A 20,851-nucleotide genomic window follows, 5' to 3' on the forward strand; every position below is an offset into this window, starting at 1 on the left:
CAGGAAACAAAACGCCGGGTGCCTGCATCCGGCAAAATGGTAACTTCTGCAGTAAAACTGCTGGATTCTACGGCATCTTGGGAAAAAACCAACAGCCAAGCTCAGCAGTTGTGGAGATGACAGGATCTAGGCCGTGCAGCCCCCTCTGAGCCAGTCACCGAGGCTCTCTGCAGACTCAGACCTGCACTGGTTACACTCTGTTCAGGTTTTCAAAGTTATCTTTGCAGCCATGGGGGCTAGAAGCTCAATTTTAAAAACATTCCGAGGCACGATTCTGTGCCAAGGGCCCTGGCTGTCCTGGAGGGACGCATTTGCTTTCTTTGCTATTAAGAAATAAAGGGCAACTTCTCTCCATCTCCCTGCAACTCCTGGAAAGGGAAAAACAATTCTTCGCCCTTCTCTAGTGCCTGTCATCTAGGGATCTCAGACATCCCAAACCTCACTCTCCTGTGAGGTACGCAAGTATGTGTCACAGATGGATAAAGTGCAGCCCACAACAGAAGGTAAGTGGCGAGTCTGAGGTCAGACAGCAAGTCAATGGCAGAGGCAAGAATAGCACCGCAAGTCTCAGCGGTCTCTCTACACCTCAGGAGCTAGAGTCATGAGACCCTGTGGAGCAATGGGCCTGGGGGCAGCAGCTGATTGCCACACTCCCAAGGGGGAGGAAGTCCCATTTTATGTACCCTCAGTAATGATGACAGGAAAGGCTCGTTTCGCTTCCTCACCTTGATATCAATCTCTGAATACATCTTCCGTAAGTCATGCATCACACAGTCCAAGTACAGCTCCCCGGTCCCCAGGATCACGTGCTCCCCAGATTCTTCCACCTGAAACACCAGAACAGATGCCCCAAGCTACAGCACGGCATTCCTTCTGACTTAGCCCCTTCTAGTCTTGTCCACAAGGCCAAGGGAAACGTATTATAGTCAGAGAACCTAGAGGGAAAGTTCCTAGCTCCTGAGTCTAAGCAACCAGGCAAGTGGGGCCAGCTCCTGGCTTTCTGAGAAGGAAGAGCAGCCCCAGTCATTGAATCATAGAAGATCAGGGTTGGAAGGGACCCCAGGAGGTCATCTAGTCCAACCCCCTGCTCAAAAGTAGGGCCAATCCCCAGACAGATTTTTATCCCAGTTCTCTAAATGACCCTAAGGATTGAATTCACAACCCTGGGTTTACCAGACCAATGCTCAAACCACAGAGCTATCCCTCCCCCCGATTCCCAGCAACCTAGGTTCCCAGCATGGGACACTGCAGGACGTGCTGCTGAACCATTTGGCTTTGAGGAAGCAACAGTTACTCCGCTCCCAGCCTCTTCTTGCTGGAGATGCAGGCTCTGTGGGAAACTTGTACGTTTGCCAGGCCTAGCCCTCCCAGGGAACGACGTAGGGTTCACCCCTTGGAGAATCAAGCTCAGCTCGTCCATGCAGACTAACAGCAAGTGGGTTTCAGGGGAGAGAATGGCAAAGCCAAAACAGGGCTGGTTTTGACATGTAAAGTGTTAACTGAAGATCGCACAAGGGGGCCCAGAGAGCAGGGCAGGGGGCACCGGGATCAGCCTCGCCTCGGCCACACACCTTGGTGGTGAGTGACGGGTAGCTCTTGTTGACTTTCCGCAGACCATCCAGCATTTTAGGGAGCTCCGAAGGGTTGACCGGCTCCACGGCTATTTTGATGACAGATGTGGTGTTGAACTTCAATGGACGGAAGATCTGAGCCTGAAACCAAATCAGAGCAATCAGTAAAATTCTGGTGACAAGGGAAATCTCCGCTTGGTAGGACAACCACCCCTTGGAGCCTGGCGTCAGCCACAGGACATGCCGGTCATTGCTGGAACAGCACTATGGAGCAAGGGCAGGCTAGGAGGAGCCCGGCTGCATTCCGTGCATTCATACCGGGTTTTGTTGTATTGACAGACCCAGCCAGGCACCCTGGACTGACAATCCACAATGGGGCTGCCTTGCTCATGGGAGAAAGTAACATTCTGGTTGGAGGAAATCGCTGACCCCCCAACCTGACCATCCTAGACAGCCAGCACGTTTATCACCCCTTGACACTCCCCTACTCCGAACGATGCCAAGCCACACACAGTACCTCCTCGTTGCCTCTAGGTTCTGTGATGGTTGCAGTCTTCACAATGGGCTGGTCCACCCCCTCTATTAGGATCCAGTTGCCGGCAGGGACCCGGTTCACCTCTATGTGGTATCTGAAATACAGAATGGGAGAGCACAGCCATTAGTTACCGCTGTCCACACCTCTCACAATGCTGTCCCTCTGTTCATCCACCCTCATCAGATCGCAACCTCTCGCCCCCTGGTTCTCAGACAAACATGTCTGCACCTTCTTCCATGCTGCCTGCTCCCTGTGGAACAACGCTCCTGTGCTGAGCGGGAGACTGGCTACATTCCTCTCCTGCAAACCTCTCCCCTGCCGCAACTCCAGGCACACAGACAATGCTGATAATGGCCCCAACAAAGTTCTAGATGGGTAGTTATGTCTATGGCCAGATTAACTCATCACTGGGCCCTAGCCTAGGCAAACATACACTTCTCCTGGCCCGAAAGGAAGGGGAAGGACTGGAGAGTGAGCATGCCCTACACTCACCTTGCAGCAGCAGCTCCTGTCCTGCAGGGGGCTGGGCCTGGCTCCGGCTCCCTGCTTCAGGTGTCACAACCTGGTGTATGTGGGTCGCAGCACCACTCGGGTTTAGCCAGCCCTTCAAATGGAGCGATGCTGCGACCAATGCTGGGCCCAGCCCCACAGGATAGGAGCCCCCCACATGCTCGGTCTCCAACCCTCCTGCACCCCACCATGGTCAGGATTAGCATTGTGGCGCTGGGGTGAAAGGTGCATATTTGTGATGACAGATCACAAAAAAAAAGTAGCATGCAGTTGGCGGGTCACTTAGTAAAAAGTTTGGGACCCACTGATCTATCAGATAATGGTAAAAGAGAATACAATCGCATCTATAGCTGTGCTGATCATATCCCTCTCTGCCCCCTCTGAATGTTACTTATCCTCTCCCATTGTAAGATCTTTGGGGCTTAATGGGCATTTTGGATCAATTTCGTAAACTCAACATAGCCCCAATCCAGTTCGTCAATCTGGGACTTTTCACCGCACTAAATGCACCCCTCCCTGCCTCCAAAGCCCCGAGCTTTTCTTCCGCACGCTGCACCATCAAGAACAGCAGAAATGAGTGGGGACTCCTCTCTCAAATTGCCAAGGTTTGTCCTCTTCACTGACACCCTGGTACCTTGCCACTGAGATCCAGAGCCGTCCCACAGTGCAGATCTGGGAATCCTCTTCATCCTCTAACGTGTAGTTTTCTCCCAGTACCTTCACGGGCTGACCTGCATGGATGGTCCCACTCAGCACCCTGCCAAAGGCGTGGAACTGAACCCCGTCGTCTGTGCTGTACATTTTCGTGGTGTGACACATTAGTGGACCCTTCCCCCCCAAAAAAGAAATAAAAGTAAGTCACTCCCAAGACATGCACTCACAAAGCAGTGATTAGACCCATGTGAGATTATCAGGAACTCTGTCTGAAAATCCACAAGGAACAGTTTTTGGGTCCTCAATTTTCTTCCTCCGCCTGGAATTCCCTCCCCATTGGCCAGACCCCTTGAAAGGGCACGGTTACGTGCACTTCTCCGGTGCATACTGAGGCAGATTGGTGCTTTCTTCATGTAGACACCATCATGGAAGCCTGTAGCTGTGCGACCTCACAATACGATCCCTGACATTTCAAACTGAGACGTCTGGGCCAGGCCTCTCCCTGGATGGACCACTTTAGAAAGGGGGGTTGGAGAGAAGAACCCCATTGCTGACCTGCCAAGTCACTCCTTGGCATAAGACCCAGTGCTAGAAATTCTGTGCTGCTGGAGGTCCCGTATTTCAGATGAGACACAAAATCCAGGTCATGCCCAGGTTTCATGACAGTTTGCACTGGTAAAACTCTGCTTGGGTAATTAACTTTCACTAGTCACACAGCCCTTAACTGGAGTAAGGCACTCTGTCTCTCCCAGCAGTCTAAAGGCAATGATCTACTATTTACAGGTCAATTCTTCCCTTCCCACGCTGCTGCTGAGCATTGGTGGGGCAAACAAACAGCTATCGAGTGCCACCCCAGAGGAAGCTACATTTGAAGAAGCGATCCCTTTAGTACAAAGGACAATATAAAGGCAGATACTCTGCTCAGGCGAGCTCAAACCAATTTTTCAGGTCAGATTTTCATGCAGAGAATCTGCCTTCACCTAAAATGGAAAATAACTGTCCCCAAAAGACTCCAAAACATCCAGCCATCACAGTGCAGTTCCCAAGTGCTGGAAAGTTCTGTTCAAATCTCTGCCTTTCCCCTGCACATTCTCCAATAACCCTCTCTCTCTACGGCTGGCTTGGCAGGCTGCTGAATTTCTCAAAGTGGAGAGATTTGCTTCAGTAGCAGATGAGAGATTGTGAAATGCTGCTGGATGACTCTCTAGGAGCCGGCTGCCTTGCCAACCCCAGGAAAGGAGGACTTCTCTGCTACCCCATGCTGCTTTTGGAGATGTAATGGTAAGTGAAAGGGGTCCTTACATCAGGGTCACACTCGCTCATGGCCTCCCCCAGGTCTGAGTCGACGCCGCCAGTGTAGGTGTGCTCGATTTTGGTCTTGGCGCCCACCTTTGGGGAGGGAATGTGCTGCACACACATGTCCACAAAGCCTAGGAGAGCAGAGCTTCATGAGAATGCTGCTAAGTGGAGGTATCCAGAGTTTAGCACTGAGGGGGCTTGAGTAAAACACGACATCTTTAACCCAGAGGACTAGTCAGTCTACAGTCCTGGGTGACACAATTCACTTGGAGCGGACAGCTTATATAGGAACTGCCATCAGGACACACTGCGCTGCTGGCGAAGGATCAGTGAACCTCCACAGGAAGCCAGCCGACTGGTTTTTCACTGCACATTGGGGCATTCAGAGGAAGCCTTTCAGGAGAACACACTAAAGGCAGAGTTGAGGGCCATGTGTGCGCAAATGAATTACTTTCAGGGACTTCTGGCACATTGATTTGCACTGGGTACAATGTCACATACAACGTATGGCCTGGAAACTATACCAGAGCTTCTGGGCAACTAAGTCCCACTTCCTCCAAAGAGGAAAGTCGGTCAACTGGGTTTAGGTGCAAAGGCCAAGACCTTTAAAAACGAGAAACCTACAGTTCATCTCTAAATCCAAACGTAGGCACCGAAATAAGCAGCCTGACTGGTGGAGCAATGGACACCACTGGCACCAGCTGAGAAGCGAAGGGCACCTGCAACGTGGGGACCTCGCCACTGAAAACGGAGCCCTAATGCTCTGCCAACAGCAGGTTGAACTGACACCTGGGGGCATTCACCTACCCGCCCAGGAGCCCAGCAGCTAGGGCAAGGGAGAGACGGGACTCACCTGTGAACTCCCCAAAGAACTTCTTGCAGACGAGCCTTAGCAGGGGTCGAATGTTTAGCTTCAGCTCCTCTTTGGTCAGGTGGATGCCCAGCTCATCCAGAGTGTGGGGGAGGGTGGTGTCCACATCACCAACCACCTGTGAGACGGCAGCCACCACCGCCAGTTACTGAGAGGTTCACTGCCACTGACACCCGGGTGCAGACAATGGTACATCCGAGCCATTCAAATGGTGATGGGATAGGACATCAGTGTGAAAGGAGTGGGGGGCCTGCAGCCAATATCTGGCCTTTTACCCTGGGAGAGCTGGGCTCAGATCAGTTTAGTTCCTGCAGTGAAACTGGTTGGGTAGCTAAAAGTTGGTACTTGGTGGTCACTGGGACACATCCCAAAACCAGCACACTTGGTGCAGGTCCTGCTGAGGAGAGCACCATGAACGGAGGGCGTATTTGGAACGAGGAGCAGAACAGGTGCAGGAAGAGTAGGGGCTGCCCCCTCAGACACAACATTTGTGATTGCGGAATTTTCCTAACAGGACAGCAGACAGATTTCATATATAGCATCATCTAGTGGTCAGTCTTTAAATGCTCAGTGACAGACAGGAAAAGATGGTTACTCACCTTTGTAACTGTTGTTCTTCGAGATGTGTTGCTCACATCCATTCCAGTTAGGTGTGCGCGCCGCGCGTGCACGTTCGTCAGAAACTTTTTACCCTAGCAACTCCAGTGGGCCGGCAGGTCGCCCCCTGGAGTGGCGCCGCCATGGCACCCAATATATAACCCTGCCGGCCCGCCCGCTCCTCAGTTCCTTCTTGCCGGCTACTCCGACAGTGGGGAAGGAGGGCGGGTGTGGAATGGACATGAGCAACACATCTCGAAGAACAACAGTTACAAAGGTGAGTAACCGTCTTTTCTGCTTCGAGGTGATTGCTCCCATCCATTCCAGGTAGGTGAATCCCAAGCCATACCTAGGCGGTGGGGTCGGAGTGAGAAGTAGCGGCATGGAGCACTGCCAGATCCGAAGGCCGCATCCTCTCTTGACTGCTGGACCAGGGCGTAGTGGGAAGCAAAGGTGTGGACCGATGACCAGGTCGCTGCCCAACAGATTTCCTGGATGGGCACACGGCGAGGAAAGCCAGCGACGACGCTTGAAGCCCTGGTAGAATGCGCAGTCACACGGCCCGTAGGGACATGGGCCAAGTCATAACAGGTCCTGATGCAGGACGTCACCTCTGGGAGGAGATAGGAAGCCCTTTCATGCGGTCCGCTACCACCACGAAAAGCTGGGGGATTTGCGGAAGGGCTTAGCCCTCCCCACGTAGAACGCGAGAGCCCTACGGACATCAAGCGAGTGGAGCTGCTGCTCCCTACTTGAGGAGTGAGGTTTCGGGAAAAAAACCGGAAGGAATATCTCTTGGCTGATGTGGAAGGACGAGACTACCTTGGGAAGAAAGGCAGGGTGTGGTCTCAGCTGCACCTTATCTTTGTGGAAGACTGTATACGGGGGGGTCTACCACAAGAGCCTGGAGTTCCGACACCCGCCTAGCTGAGGTGATAGCTACTAGAAAGGCAGTCTTCCAAGAGAGGAAAAGCAGGGAGCAAGTGGCTAACGGTTCAAAGGGGGGTCCCATGAGCCGGGACAACACCAGGTTAAGATCCCAGGTTGGAGCAGGGGGACGGACGTTGGGGTATAAACGTTCCATCCCTTAAGGAATCTAGACACCGTCGGGTTGAGAAAAAACAGAGCGACCATCCGCACCCGGGTGAAAGGTGGAGATAGCTGCCAGGTGGACTAGCAACGACGATATGGCCAGACCTTGCTGTTTGAGGGACCAAACGTAGTCTAAGATGTCGGCCACCGACACTTCCATAGGGCGGAGATTTCTCTCCACGCACCAACAGGAGAAACGCTTCCACTTGGCCGAATATGTCGCTCTCGTGGAAGGCTTCCTGCTGCCCAAAAGCACCTCCCTCACCGGCGAGGAGCAGCGCAGCTCAGAACAGTCAGCCACGCAGGAGCCACGCCGCTAGGTGTAGCGACTGCAGGTCCGGGTGACAGAGGGTCCCGTGCTCCTGGGTAATCAGGTCCGGGTGAAGGGGCAGGGAACTGGGTCGGCTACGGTCAGGTCCAGCAGCATGGGGTACCAGTGCTGCCTGGGCCATGCCGGGGCTACCATGATCACGTGAGCCCTGTCCCTGCGCACCTTCAGAAGGACCCTGTGGATCAGATGGAACGGAGGAAACGCATAGTACAGATGGGTTCGACCACTGAATAAGGAAGGCATCCGCTATCGACCCGGGCTCCCTGCCCTGAAAGGAGGCAGAAACGCTTGGCACTTCCTGTTCCCCCTGGACGCGAAGAGGTCCACCCGGGGATAACCCCACCTCCGGAAGATGGAGAGGGCGACGTCCGGGCGAAGGGACCACTCGTGCGACAGGAAGGATCTGCTCAATCGATCCGCCAGCGTGTTCCGTACTCCGGGGAGGAAGGAAGCCGTGAGGTGAATGGAGTGGGCTACACAGAAGTCCCAGAGTCGCATCGCCTCGTGACACAGGGGGGAGGATCTGTTGCCGCCTTGCTTGTTGATATAATACATGGTCGTCGTGTTGTCGGTGAACACTGCGACACAACGACCCTGAAGCTGATGGCAGAACGTTTGACAAGCAAGGCGGACCGCTCGCAACTCCCGCATGTTGATGTGCAACCCCGCCTCCTCCTGGGACCACAGGCCCTGCGTTCTCAGGGTCCCTAGGTGGGCCCCCCAGCCTAGATCTGAGGCATCCGTTGTCAGGGACACCGAGGGCTGAGGTGGGTGGAAAGGGAGTCCTGCACATAGCACGGACTGGTCTAGCCACCAGCCGAGAGAATCTAACACCCCTTGGGGGATTGTGATTAGCATGTCTAGCGGCTGCCTTGCCGCCTGTAATGATCGATGAGCCACAACTGGAGGGGCCTCATGCGGAGCCGAGCGTAACCGGTCACAAAGGTGCAAGCCGCCATGTGGCCTAACAGGGCTAGACATGTCCGCACTGATGTCAAGGGGGCTGTCCGCAGTCGTTGAACGATCGCCGACAAGGCCTGGAACCTCTGCAATGGCAGTAAGGCCCTGGCCACAGTGGCGTCCAGCACGGCCCCGATGAATTCCACCCTCTGCGTGGAAGGTCCGTGTTTATAAAGAGGCCCAAAGTGGTGAACATGCCAGTGATCACGCGGACGTGGCTGCAGACTTGTTGTTCCGACGTGCCCCGAATCAACCAATCGTCCAGATAAGGAAACACGTGGATACGATTGCGCCAAAGATGCGCCACAACCACTGCCATGCATTTTGTAAACACCCTCGGGGCCGTGGACAGGCCAAATGGGAGGACTGCAAATTGGTAATGAAGGAGGCCCACCACGAAGCGAAGGAAACGTCTGTGGTGTGGCCAAATGGCAATGTGAAAATACGCGTCCTGCATGTCGAGGGCGGCGTACCAGTCTCCCGGATCCAGGGATGGAATAATGGTCCCCAGGGATACCATGCGGAACTTCAACTTCACCAGGTATTTGTTGAGCTCTCGCAGGTCGAGGATAGGCCTGAGGCCTCCCTTGGCCTTGGGGATCAGAAAGTAGCGGGAATAAAACCCCTTGCCTTTCTCGTTTTCCGGAACCACCTCTATAGCTCCTTTGCTGAGGAGCGTCTGCACCTCCTGCCAAAGGAATTGCTCGTGAGAGGGGTCCCTGAAGAGGGATGAGGAAGGGGGGCGGGAAGGAGGAAATGATACAAACTGCAGGCGGTATCCCGTCTGCACCGTGCGTAAGACCCAACGGTGCGATGTTATTTGGGACCACGCCAGGAGGAAAAAACGAAAGGCGGTCGGAAAACGGGGGGAAGGATCCATGGGGGGAAACTGTTACTGCGCCCTCGAGCGCACCTTCAAAATGAAGGCTTGGGTCCAGGCGGGGGCTTGGAGGAGCTTTGATTCTGCCCCCCTTGGTTCCCCGAATGCCTGCGCCTTCCATTCCTGCCGCGGCGCCTGTAAAGGTCCTGCCGCTGGCGGAACTGGGAATACGGCCTGCGCTGCTGTTGTTGCTGTGGCCGGAAGGGTCTGCGTTGCGTTACCGGTGTGGTGCATCCCGAGGGACCGCATAATGACCCGATTATCTTTCAGACTCTTGAGTCTGGGGTCTGTCTTTTCAGAAAACAGGCCCTGGCCTTCAAAGGGGAGGTCCTGGATGGTATGCTGGAGCTCCGGCGGGAAGGCCAGAAACCTGCAGCCAGGAGATGCGACGCATCGTTACTCCCGACGCGAGGGTACGGGCAGCCGAGTCTGCAGCGTCCAAAGAAGCTTGCAAGGCCGTGTGTGCAACCTTCTTGCCTTCATCCAAGATGGCTGCAAATTCCTGGCGAGCATCTTGCGGCAGCAGCTCCTTAAATTTGTCTGCTGCCACCCAGGAGTTGAAGGCGTATCTGCTCAGCAGGGCTTGCTGGTTCGAAACCCTGAGCTGCAGCGCCCCAGCCGAGTATACCTTACGGCCGAGGAGGTCCATTCGCCTGGCCTCTCTGGATTTGGGGGCTGGAGCCTCCTGCCCATGACGCTCTCTGTCATTCACCGATTGAACCACCAGGGAACCCGGCGTCGGGTGTACATGGAGGTACTCATAGCCTTTAGAAGGGGCCATGTACTTCCTCTCGACGCCCTTCGCAGTAGGGGGGATGGAGGCCGGAGACTGCCAGATGGTGTTGGCATTGGCCTGGATGGTTCTTACGAAGGGCAGGGCGACCCTGGTGGGAGCATCTGCTGAGAGGATGGTGACGATCGGATCCTTTATTTCCGAGACCTCCTCGGCTTGCAGACTCAGATTCTGGGCTACTCGCCGGAGGAGGTCTTGGTGCGCTCTGAGATCCAGCGGGGGGGGGGGGGCTGTTGGAGGAGGGTACCAGCCACCTCTTCATCAGGGGAGGAGGATGAGGAAACCCCCGGCAAGAGAGTGTCTAATGGAGGGTCTCCCTCGGCCCTCGCCTCTGCCTCAGGAGCCAGAGCGGAGTCTTGTTGCTGGGATCCTTCCTCCCGATCCGGGGAGGGAGGGGGGCGAGACAATGAGGCTTCTGGCGCCCTGCGCTCCGCCGTCGCAGGCCTAGCAGGGAGCTGTTGGGGCCCCTGGGCTTGATGGTATGCCCAGGGTGTCCAGAACCCCCATTGCTGCGGGCCTCGGTCTTGTTGTGGCGGATCGCTAAATAGCGCCGCCTGCCGTCGGTGCCCAGCGCATACCCGCTGTCCGTTGGGAAGAGACCGACGGCTGTCTAGAAGGCCACGGCGGAGCTGACCCTGGTTGGTAAGGGTCTGCGCGGGTCGGCATGGACGAATGTCTCGGTGCCGGGGACCGGTGCCGGGAGTCAAAACGGTGCCGGGATCGGGACCGGGACCGGGTTCTATCATGGGGCCGGGATCTAGACCGTACCGGTCGCCGCTTCGGTGCCGGAATCGGGACCGGGACCTGCCACCAGCTCGGTGCCGGGAGGTCGCCGGGACCGGGACCTGCCACCAACTCGGTGCCGGGAGGTCGACCGGTGCGGCGAGTAACGTCGGGACTGGCTCCTGGAGTCGCGGTGCCGGTAATCGGCGGCTGGAGTCCGACCGCGATCGTCTTGAGGCCGACTGGCGCCGCGAGTGCGACCGGTACCGCCGAGGGGAGCGGTGCCGGGACTGCGAGCGGCGGCTGGAGCTACCGTGGCGTCGGGACCTCGATCGTGAGCGTGAGTCCCGAGACGTGCCGACATCAGGGCTTTGCCTCGGGACACGACCCGCACCGGAGGGTACCGGGGTTGCTGCTGAGTGGACTCAGTCAGTGCTATGAGGTCCCGAGCCGAGTGCGAAGGTCTCCGGCGTGGACGGGACCAATATCTCAACCCCAGATCTCATGGGGAGCTTGGCGGCACCGGACTCGACGGACCCGCCGGCCCGGAGTCGACGGTGCCGGCGGCGCCGTGGCCGGTGTGAGGCCGGCGCTCCAGTCGGGTCTGCCTGGCCGGAGTAGTAGACTTCGACGGCCTCGGTTCTGTCCCAGTGCCGGAGAAGGTCGGTGCTGGGAGTCTTTCCGGTGCCGGTGCGATCCGGTGCCGGCGCCGGAGATCACGGCCTGCGAAGCCGCCGGGTCAAGTGCCGCCTCCATAAGGAGAGTTCGGGAGTCTTTGATCCTCTCCTTCTTTGTTCTTGGCTTAAAAGCCTTGCAGATGCGGCACTTGTCCGATCTGTGCGATTCCCCCAGGCACTTCAGGCATGCGTCGTGGGGGTCGCTGGTGGGCATAGGCTTCTTGCAGGCCGCACACTGCTTGAAAGCCCGACGAACCAGCTAGAGCCCGGTGCCGGGTGCCGTGAAGGGCTAAGCCCCTGGCGAAGACATTTACAACCTATTAACTAAGCACTACTACTACACTCAACAATCTAATTAACAGTACGAGAGATAATCGAGAGATAACAGGAGAGCTAGGGACGTGGACAGCTAAGCCGCGCTCCACAGTTCCAACGACCGACACGGCGGTAAGAAGGAACTGAGGAGCGGGCGGGCCGCAGGGTTATATAGTGGGCGCCATGGCGGCGCCACTCCAGGGGCGACCTGCCGGCCCACTGGAGTTGCTAGGGTAAAAAGTTTCCGACGAACGTGCACGCGCGGCGCGCACACCTAACTGGAATGGATGTGAGCAATCACTCGAAGAAGAACTACAGGCTTCATTACTTGGTACTGCACTCACGTCACAGGAAAGGGGAAAGCAAGAATGTACCGAGCCAGGATCTTGTACAGTGGTTCGAGGACAAACTCCACAAAGCTCCGCTGGGAACTGCTGGTCGGGGCCTTTTTAGTGAACTTTCGTCTGTGCAGGAAAGCCAAGAGGAAAGATGTGAATGGAAAATGCTCTGCCACCCAAAAGCACTATGACCTCTGTGATATGTACACTAGCCCCTGCATGTCTGGATATTCGTATTTCCCCCTTCCTTTCCTGGCCCTTACGCAGAGTGTAAGATCTGCAGGGCAGAGAATCTGACCTGACCTGTCCTGGGAAGCTCAGCGCACGCCTATGGAGCTATACACACTGTTCAAAAAGACAGACCCCAATGAACTCTCATGGGCATTTAGTAGGAACTCGCAGTTCCTAGGAACTGAACCGGCAACGCCTCCAGGTACCCATAACCACTCAGAAAACTGGAAGTCTAGCCACATGCCATCCCGCATCCTCCTCCAAAGTCCCTCCGCATAATCCCGGTGAGCTAGAGCAGCATGTCTGTGGCCCCAGGGTAAGCCCAGCAGTGACAGTTAGCAATGCCTGTGGAGGAACATGAGCGCTGTGCCGCCAACTGGCAGGACAACACAGCAATGTGGATTCACACCTAGTAGAGGAGAGGCTCAACTCGGCCTGTTGTTCTACGGGATGGAGGAGCTGAGCAAGAGATGCTGCTTGGACAGTAAGAAAGCTGTTGAACAAAGATCATTAGAAACACTACGTACGTCTTGGGGTTGAAGTAGATATCACCCAAAGTCGCTTTGCAAACTCCTGGTAATTGATTCTCCTACAAGGGAATAAGAAATAACCTCAGCTATCACACGATGAAACACCTCTCTCCGCTTACAGGGTCATGTTTTCTTTGTAAATGATCAAGGGAGTTCAGAGCTGCAGAATATCCCTCCTCATACGCTCCGGGAATAGGCGGGACTGTAGCTCTAGATTTCACGCCTGCTGAGTTTACAAGTGATAGGACATCAGCATCCCTCACACCATTTCTGCTAAGAGCACAGTCCATTAGCATGCCTTACCAACCGCTGCCCGCACGCTAAATTTCGCCCGAGTCGGGAAAAACCTCAGGATGGGCACCGAAGGATGCCACAATGAAAGAGGATCTTGTTTATTCCTTCCTACGGCACATGAAAGTGTCAGCCCCCTGATCTCTGAACAAAGGCTGCTTTTCATGGCCCCCGCCCCCGAGTTGGGCCAGCTGCCTGGCACCGCCTCCTAGATCCCAACTTCACCACAACTGCAGCCCCGTGGAACATTCCAACCCAGGGACTCGCCGAGTTCTAGCCGGCCAGGCTAAGCACATGGCTGTTTTTTTATTGCCTGCTCTTTCAAACCAGAGACTGCCTCAGGCTGGCAACGAGGGAGCAGAGATGCAAACCACAGCCAGGACAGTTTACATAAAAGAGATCCAGGGGGCAGCGAGAGGGCAAGACCCCCAGGGCTAAGCTTCAGCCTCCATACAGCTGAGTCTCAACTCCAGAGAACAGGACTTTCCCTCCGGCTATGCTGAAAGATTCTTAACCCTTTCAGCTCTGAGCCATGTACCCCATGCAGAGTGCAACACATATGCAACCATTTATCTAGAACAGTGACAGTGGTTTTCCCCATTATAGATGTATGTACCATATAGTGGCTTCCACCCATTCCAATATCTACAAGATAAAGATTACAGGAGAAAATATTTATCCCGCAATGTTCCTCACTGGGATTCCTGTTCCTCAACAACCTGAAAGTGGCTGGTGAGAAATACCCCAATTGGGCTCTGCAATAACTCTCAGCTCCCTAAATGTTTCTGAGCACCTGTGCTAGGATACAGTGCATATATGAAACCAGCAGAGAGACCTGAGCTGCTGCAAGTACTTGAAAGGGCTCCACAGAAATGAATAGGACTTGAGATGTTGATTTGTTCATGGTTTTTGGCTGAGTCTTACCAATGTTCTGCATAAATCTTTGCAAAGGAGCCAAGTGTGAAGCAGATGCTGTACTGGGAACTGGAGAAGCAGACGTTCCCCAGAAGAGGGGAGAGGATCAGGTTCTCATCGGTGGAATACATGCTGAAACAGAGAGAGCTTTTATGTACAGCATAACTCTACAGCGTGATGGAGCAGAGACTGGAGCTATAAACAGAGGAAGACACTGTCAATGAATGTAAACCCAAGCCCAGAAATGAGATCTAATCTACTGGAGGAATTCTGCACTGCCCACAGGGGCCTACAAGAAGGCTCCAACACTAAGGAGCTGTGTTTCAGGGTTGGTAGAACACACACGTTTTGCAGTTTAACTATTGTTTTCCCCTCTTTTAAAATACATCGAACAAATGGAGAAGGAAAAACTTCTGGACAATTGAGGGAAAGAGACCAACAGAGGACAACAAAGCAGGGATGGAATAAAAAGAACCCCCCCCCTCCCCACAAATCTGTACCTGATCAAACCGTTGACCTCATCTACTATGTGTCGGAGTTTGTAATAGGCATCGGTGGGGGGAAGCTTCAGCTCCAGGATCAGCCGATCTATCTTATTAATGCACACGGTCACTGCCAGCCTCTCCTGCACTGCATGCTTGATGAGCCTCTCTGTGTTCAGCATAACCTGCGGAAAACAAGGAGCATTACCAGACGAGCTAAAGCCCCTGATAACATGCTATATGGGGCGTGACGACAAAGCAGTGACCCTTATCCACTAGGCCAGCAGCCTGTAGAAAAGTCTAAGCTCGGCCACCAGTGACCTGCTAATAATTTGAATTTTAGAAGGGGGTGTTTAACCCAACAGCATTCCTTTAAGCCACCCCTTCCAACACCTCTGATATAAATAATCATCTTTATTTCAGATGGGGGAGGAAGTGGAGGCACAAAGTAGTTAAGCAAGTAGTTCCAAAGTCATAGTCCATCAGACGTTTTGGAGCATGAGCTTTCGTGGGTGAATACCCACTTCCTCAGATGCATGTAATGGAACTATCCAGGGGCAGGTATATATACGTGTGCTAGCAAGCAAGCTAGAGATAACGAGGTCAGTTCAATCAGGGAGGATGAGGTGTGACCTCAACTGCTAGAACAGGGCCTCATTCTCCCTGATTGAACTGACCTCGTTATCTCTAGCTTGCTTGCTAGCACACGTATATATACCTGCCCCTGGATATTTCCATTACATGCATCTGAGGAAGTGGGTATTCACCCACGAAAGCTCATGCTCCAAAACATCTGTTAGTCTATAAGGTGCCACAGGATTCTTTGCTGCTTTTACAGATCCAGACTAAACACGGCTACCCCTCTGATAGTCCATCAGTGTCAGACCTGGCAATAGAACCAAGGAGCCATGACTCTCTGCTTCAATAGCTAGAAAATGCTACCCTTTCTAAATCAGCCTCCAAAGAGCCCCATCACTAATGCAAGTGAACTCTGCACAGATTGCTTCCTAGTCTGAAGTCAGGATCAGGGGGCCAAGAGATTCTGAAATACATCCACAGGAGGTAAAAGAGGATAACACTTACCCCTTCGGCCCGGCATCAATGAAAAGCACAACTCCGTCCGAATACGAAGGCCGGCAGTAACCTCATCAGAAAAGTTCACATGGCCTTCAAAACAAAAATCAATCAAAGCTCAGTGATCCCAGTTCAGAGATCACTCACTGGAGTGGGGAAAGCTGCCCCCAGCTGTGGTGACCTGTCACTGGTCACAAGCTTGCACTCCAGAGGGCAGGAGTGAGAAGAATGGCGTTCCTTTGACTTGCAGAAAGCACCTCCGTTAATCTAGCAAGGGCACTGTTGCCAGCATTGTGTATTAGGATCTTTCACACTGTCCAATGCTGATTTTTGAGACTACAGCATGCTACTAATGTTGTTTTTAGTAGTCTGTTTGCAACTGTAACGCTATCCACAAAGCTTTGTGGAAATGCCCGAGGAAAGGTGGTAATTAAAGTAGTAATTTCAGAGAGGTAAATGAACTAGGTTAAGGAGCAGAGCGGGGCAGTAACCAACATAATCCCTGCAAAACCCTCCTCCCTCTTCTGGTGTCTTCCATGCTTGTCTCTCCTTGGCTTAGACTGAAAGCTCTTTGGACACGGCGCTGTGTCAGCCTTCAGTCCCTGGCTGTTTTGTAACTCCAGACATCAGTACGGCAGGCACCAAGTTCTTCTGGAAACCTAAGCGTAAATCTCACAACTGCACTTTGGAAAAAAACTGGCTCAAACGTGGGCGCCGAGACCTTGAAAATCTGGCCACACAGCTCCTTCCCATATATTTAAGTCACTGCTGCTGATTCAGCTCATACACAAACAAGTTTTCATAGGTTCTAAGGCCAATAAGGGACCATTCTGATCATCCTGTCTGACCTTGACAAGAGAGAGAGCAACGTTCTCAGTCCTACTGGCCCTGAAGGAACTAGTCCAGCTAAGAGAGCATAAGCTGAAGCCTATGCTGCCTTAAGCATCAGAAACAAAAAACTACCAGCTAAAGTCCAGCTGCAAAATCTCTCTATAGCTGGTAGTGTTTTCAGAAGCAGAGAGCAGCCAGCTGGAAGGTCAGAATCTGAAGCTGTGTTAGGGCTGAAATGGAATCACTAAGAGTAAACCTGAAATCCCAGGATGTCATCTTTGAAGGGAAACTTTTCAGTGTGTCATTGCACTTTATAAAGTCTAAATTGAATAAATGGTCTGTGAAATTTAAATAGACAGACATTGGATTTGAGAAAATGGTTTGGCGCAAAACCCCATTATGCCCTAGCTCCAAAGCCCCCCCTCAGACCCTCCTTTGGTAGACACTGGTTTATCTTTTTCATATTCCATTCATGTCTATGCACCTTCCTTCAGAAGACCTATAGGTTTTATGAATTGGGGCCCATTTGTGGAAGCCTTCACTGAAACGTCCATTTCTTACTCACACCAGTAGCACCGCTGGCTTTACTGAGCCTAACTCACAAGCAGGATTGAGCCCACAAATTGGCAGTGTCTGGGTCAGCTCAACACACCTGGCGTGTCCATGATGTTGAAGAGAAAGGATTTCCCCTTGGTGTCTGGTAGAACCACAGTCACTGGGGTGCTCTTGATGCCAACACCCCTCTGAAAGAAATGAAGTCAGGATTAGCAGATAAATTACAGTGCCACATGACTGGAGAAAGTGGCAGTCAGCCATGGAAAGAGAATTCATCAGACAAGACACAGAAAATCGCCCACCATCCCAATGTCCCACTCTCCTATCATACTGGATTGGGCTGTTGATCCAGACACCCAGTAAACTTGCTCTAGCAGTAGCCAACACCCAGTTCATCCGAGGAAGGAGAAATCTCCTGAATACTGCACTCAGCTAACAGTGCAATGCTGTACATGGGAGAATAAATTCCTTCTGCCTCCCTTCTCGCTGCTGCCCCCAGGTCGCGCCCTGACACATGAGCTCTGCCCATAGGCAGTGTAAAGAAACAGTGAGGGGATGGAAATACCAAGTTCACAGAACAGATCCAGACATGACCCTACGCCAACATGTAATCAGTGTGACCCAGTTTGGTTTTTTTCTTAAACATAACCAAAGACACCAGTCTAAAGGATCAAATCCCAGAAAGCCAGGCTTTATGAAAAATGGAATCTATTTATTCCAATATGGGTGAATAACCCCTGGCCCCCGCCTTCCCTTCACAGACTGAACCCACTCGTGCCACTGGGACAGCCTCCAAAATTAAAGAGAGTTTACATTTATAACCATCATCCCCATCATCATCACGGCAAATCCCCCAGGGACACAGCCTCCTTGCAGATCGAACGCCACCCGCATTCTTAAGGAGTCTGTGTCTGTCTGATCTTACTGTGCCACTGAAGGTTTTGGTTCCCATGTGATTGCCAAATGCACAGTGGCCTTTCTTGGTACACACACTTCAGCATTCACGGGTCTTCCATCCAAATAATATGTCCATCACCAATTTGACATTTACCTCCAACATACAGGATATCAAATGGCCCTTTCACAACACTACATTGGTCATGTTAGCCTCAGCATCAGAGAAACTCTTGCCTGTTTCAGCTACAAGGACAATTGACCAGATTGCCACAGGTGGTCAGCTTCAGTAGATTTTTTTATTTAATTAAATGTGACTATTAAGGTTTTTTATAGGGAGGCACGAGTAATGGAAGGAAGATAAGGTTTGGTCTGCTTCTCATTGCCTTAAGCGATAAGATCCCTGGTTTATAGATCAACTGGTGCAGTGAATGAAAAAGAACTTTCCTTCCAGCATACAGGGCACAAGAGGTGACACTTGGAAGCATTACGAGTGAAGAATTTATTATTTCGTGTCTTTCTGCAGCTTGAGCGCTGTTTGCTGGAGTTAGTGCCTATCTCAAGGTGCACTTACCTCTTGCTCCGTGAACAGTATGTCGGTGTAGCAAAGCTGCAGAAACAGAGACAGTTCTCAGGGTCAGATCATGAAACAAGACGTTTTTATATCAAACATTTAAAAGTCTGATATAGGAAGCGATAGCTGTTTATATATAAATAACACAGTAAATACACGGCAGAGCTAGGAACAGAACCCAGACACCTGGCTTCCAGTTCTTGGCTCTAACCTTTATATCACATTCTCCCTCATGCACAGAATCTCTTAATTTGAATGTGAGCACCCTCTGCCCTCCTGAACGATCAGAACATATGGAGATGACACTTACATCCTGGTCGTAGCGCTTCCTGATCTCTGGGTGCGTCTGCTCTATCAGGCAATCCACAAAACAAGTCCTGAAAGTATCAAAAGGCAAGAAAAAGCAAGGTGATTCTTATGGGTGATAAACAGATAGAGAAGGCCACCAAATCTCTTCTATTTTAGCCAGAGAGGTGGAGGGAGCAGAGCTGGTGGCTAATTATATGTTATTTGAAGTGGAGTCTGTGATAGCAATCTCTCAAGGGACTAAAACTATCAGAATGGCGAGTAGCGATAAAGTAACTGACAGATCATTACTACTACTACAGTTTTACTATGGGCCCACTCAGGATGGGGGCCCCACTGTTTGGGCACCAGTACGAACATAAATAGATTTAACTGAGCCCTGAAGGGCTTCCAATCTAAAACACAAGACATGAAGGGTCATGAACAACCCTTAACTAGGGGTAGGGCTACTCCGGAAGACCAGGGCTTTAAAAAGACCGCTCCTAAGTGACCAGAGGAGCTAGTGAACAGGAGCAGCTAACAGGGGAGTTTTGTGAGGGAGTTTACAGGGGGAATGTGAAGGAGGGATGAGCGGGGGGGGCTACATAGCACTTAACATTTCTTAAACTTCTTGGAACTTAAGCTACAAAACATCCCCTAATAAAAACAAAACAACACAACAACAAAGGACCCAGCTGCAGGAGTAAAAAGGGAATGCAGGCAGAAGTCAGCAACAGAGTGGTGCAACCCAGTTTATCGCACCCAATGCAGCATGTGTGACTACCTGCCCTATGGGCTGGTGGCGTACATATGTATTTGGTGCAAGGAGCTCCTGGCCCTCAGAGACTGTGTACGGACTTTGGAGGCCAGGGTGGCTGAGCTGGAGGAGCTAAGGGAGACAGAGAGGTACACAGATGACAGCCTCTGTGTTGTTGAGGAGGATGAAAGCCTCAGGGATGGAGAACATCCAACTAGAGCAGAAAGAAATGATCCCACAGTTGTGACCCTCCTTCCAGATGGTGCTGGGGTTGCCTCTTGCACTGACGTTACCTCTCCGGGGGAGGGAACTCCAGTTATTAGGAAGAGACAGGTACTAGCAATGGGCGACATCGATCATTAGAAACATAGATAGCTGGGCTTGCGATGACCGGGAGAACCGCGTGTGACTTGACTACCTGGTGCGAAGGTTGCAGATCTCTCGAGACATCTGGACAGACTTATGTGTAGTGCTGGGGAGGAGCCGGTGGTCGTGGTACACGTAGGTATCAATGACATATGGAAGGATAAGAGAGAGGTTCTGGAGGCCAAATATAGGCCGCTAGGTAAGAGATTGAAGGCCAGGAACTCCATGGTAGCATCCTCTGAAATGCTTATAGTTCCACGTGCAGGACCAGTTAGACAGGCAGGAACTGCAGGGTCTCAGGCGTGGATGAGACGATGGTGTAGGGAGGAGAGGTTTAGGTTTATTGGGAACTGGGGAAACGTTTGGAAAGGGGGAGTCTATACAGAAAGGATGGGCTCCACCTAACCAAAATGGAACCAGATTGCTGGAGCTTAAAATTAAGAAAGTCGTAAAGCAGTTTTTAAACTAAGGGCTGGAGGAAAGCTGACAAGTGCAGAGGAGCATGTGGTTCGGACATCCCTTAGAGGAGGATCTATAATGGAGATTCTCCTATGCCCTAATAAGGAGGAGAGGATGGAAGATGATAAAATAACAGGTAGGATCTGAAAAGAAACAGTCAAATGAAAAACAGTGCCATTCATTACATCATGTGATGGCAGGCAGCTAAAAAGTGACAAGTTTTTAAAGTGCTTATATACCAATGCTAGAAGTCTAAATAATAGCTGGGTGAACCAGAACGCCTCGTGTTAAATGAGGATATCGATATAATAGACATCACAGAAACTTGGTGGAATGAGGATAACCAATGGACACAGTAATACCAGGGTACAAAATATATTGGAAGGACAGAACAGTCATGCTAGTGGAGGAATGGCACTATATGTGAAAGAAAGCATAGAAATCAAATGAAGTAAAAATCT

General features: G+C 52.2%; 1 protein-coding gene across 1 annotated transcript in view; it reads right to left on the reverse strand.

Annotated features, from left to right (window-relative positions):
* The window catches only part of EFTUD2 (elongation factor Tu GTP binding domain containing 2), a 42,207-nt gene that overhangs the window by 9,296 nt on the left and 12,060 nt on the right, over positions 1–20,851 (reverse strand). Inside the window, 16 exon segments of the mRNA XM_030541719.1 lie at positions 726–827; positions 1,572–1,712; positions 2,089–2,200; positions 3,251–3,444; positions 4,573–4,700; positions 5,423–5,561; positions 12,185–12,272; positions 12,905–12,929; positions 12,932–12,966; positions 14,123–14,245; positions 14,614–14,780; positions 15,693–15,721; positions 15,724–15,762; positions 17,153–17,243; positions 18,524–18,559; positions 18,834–18,899. Coding sequence (XP_030397579.1) covers positions 726–827; positions 1,572–1,712; positions 2,089–2,200; positions 3,251–3,444; positions 4,573–4,700; positions 5,423–5,561; positions 12,185–12,272; positions 12,905–12,929; positions 12,932–12,966; positions 14,123–14,245; positions 14,614–14,780; positions 15,693–15,721; positions 15,724–15,762; positions 17,153–17,243; positions 18,524–18,559; positions 18,834–18,899 — 1,515 coding nt within the window.

Source organism: Gopherus evgoodei, chromosome 23, assembly GCF_007399415.2.
Source record: "Gopherus evgoodei ecotype Sinaloan lineage chromosome 23, rGopEvg1_v1.p, whole genome shotgun sequence".
Classification (NCBI taxonomy): Eukaryota; Metazoa; Chordata; order Testudines; family Testudinidae; genus Gopherus; species Gopherus evgoodei.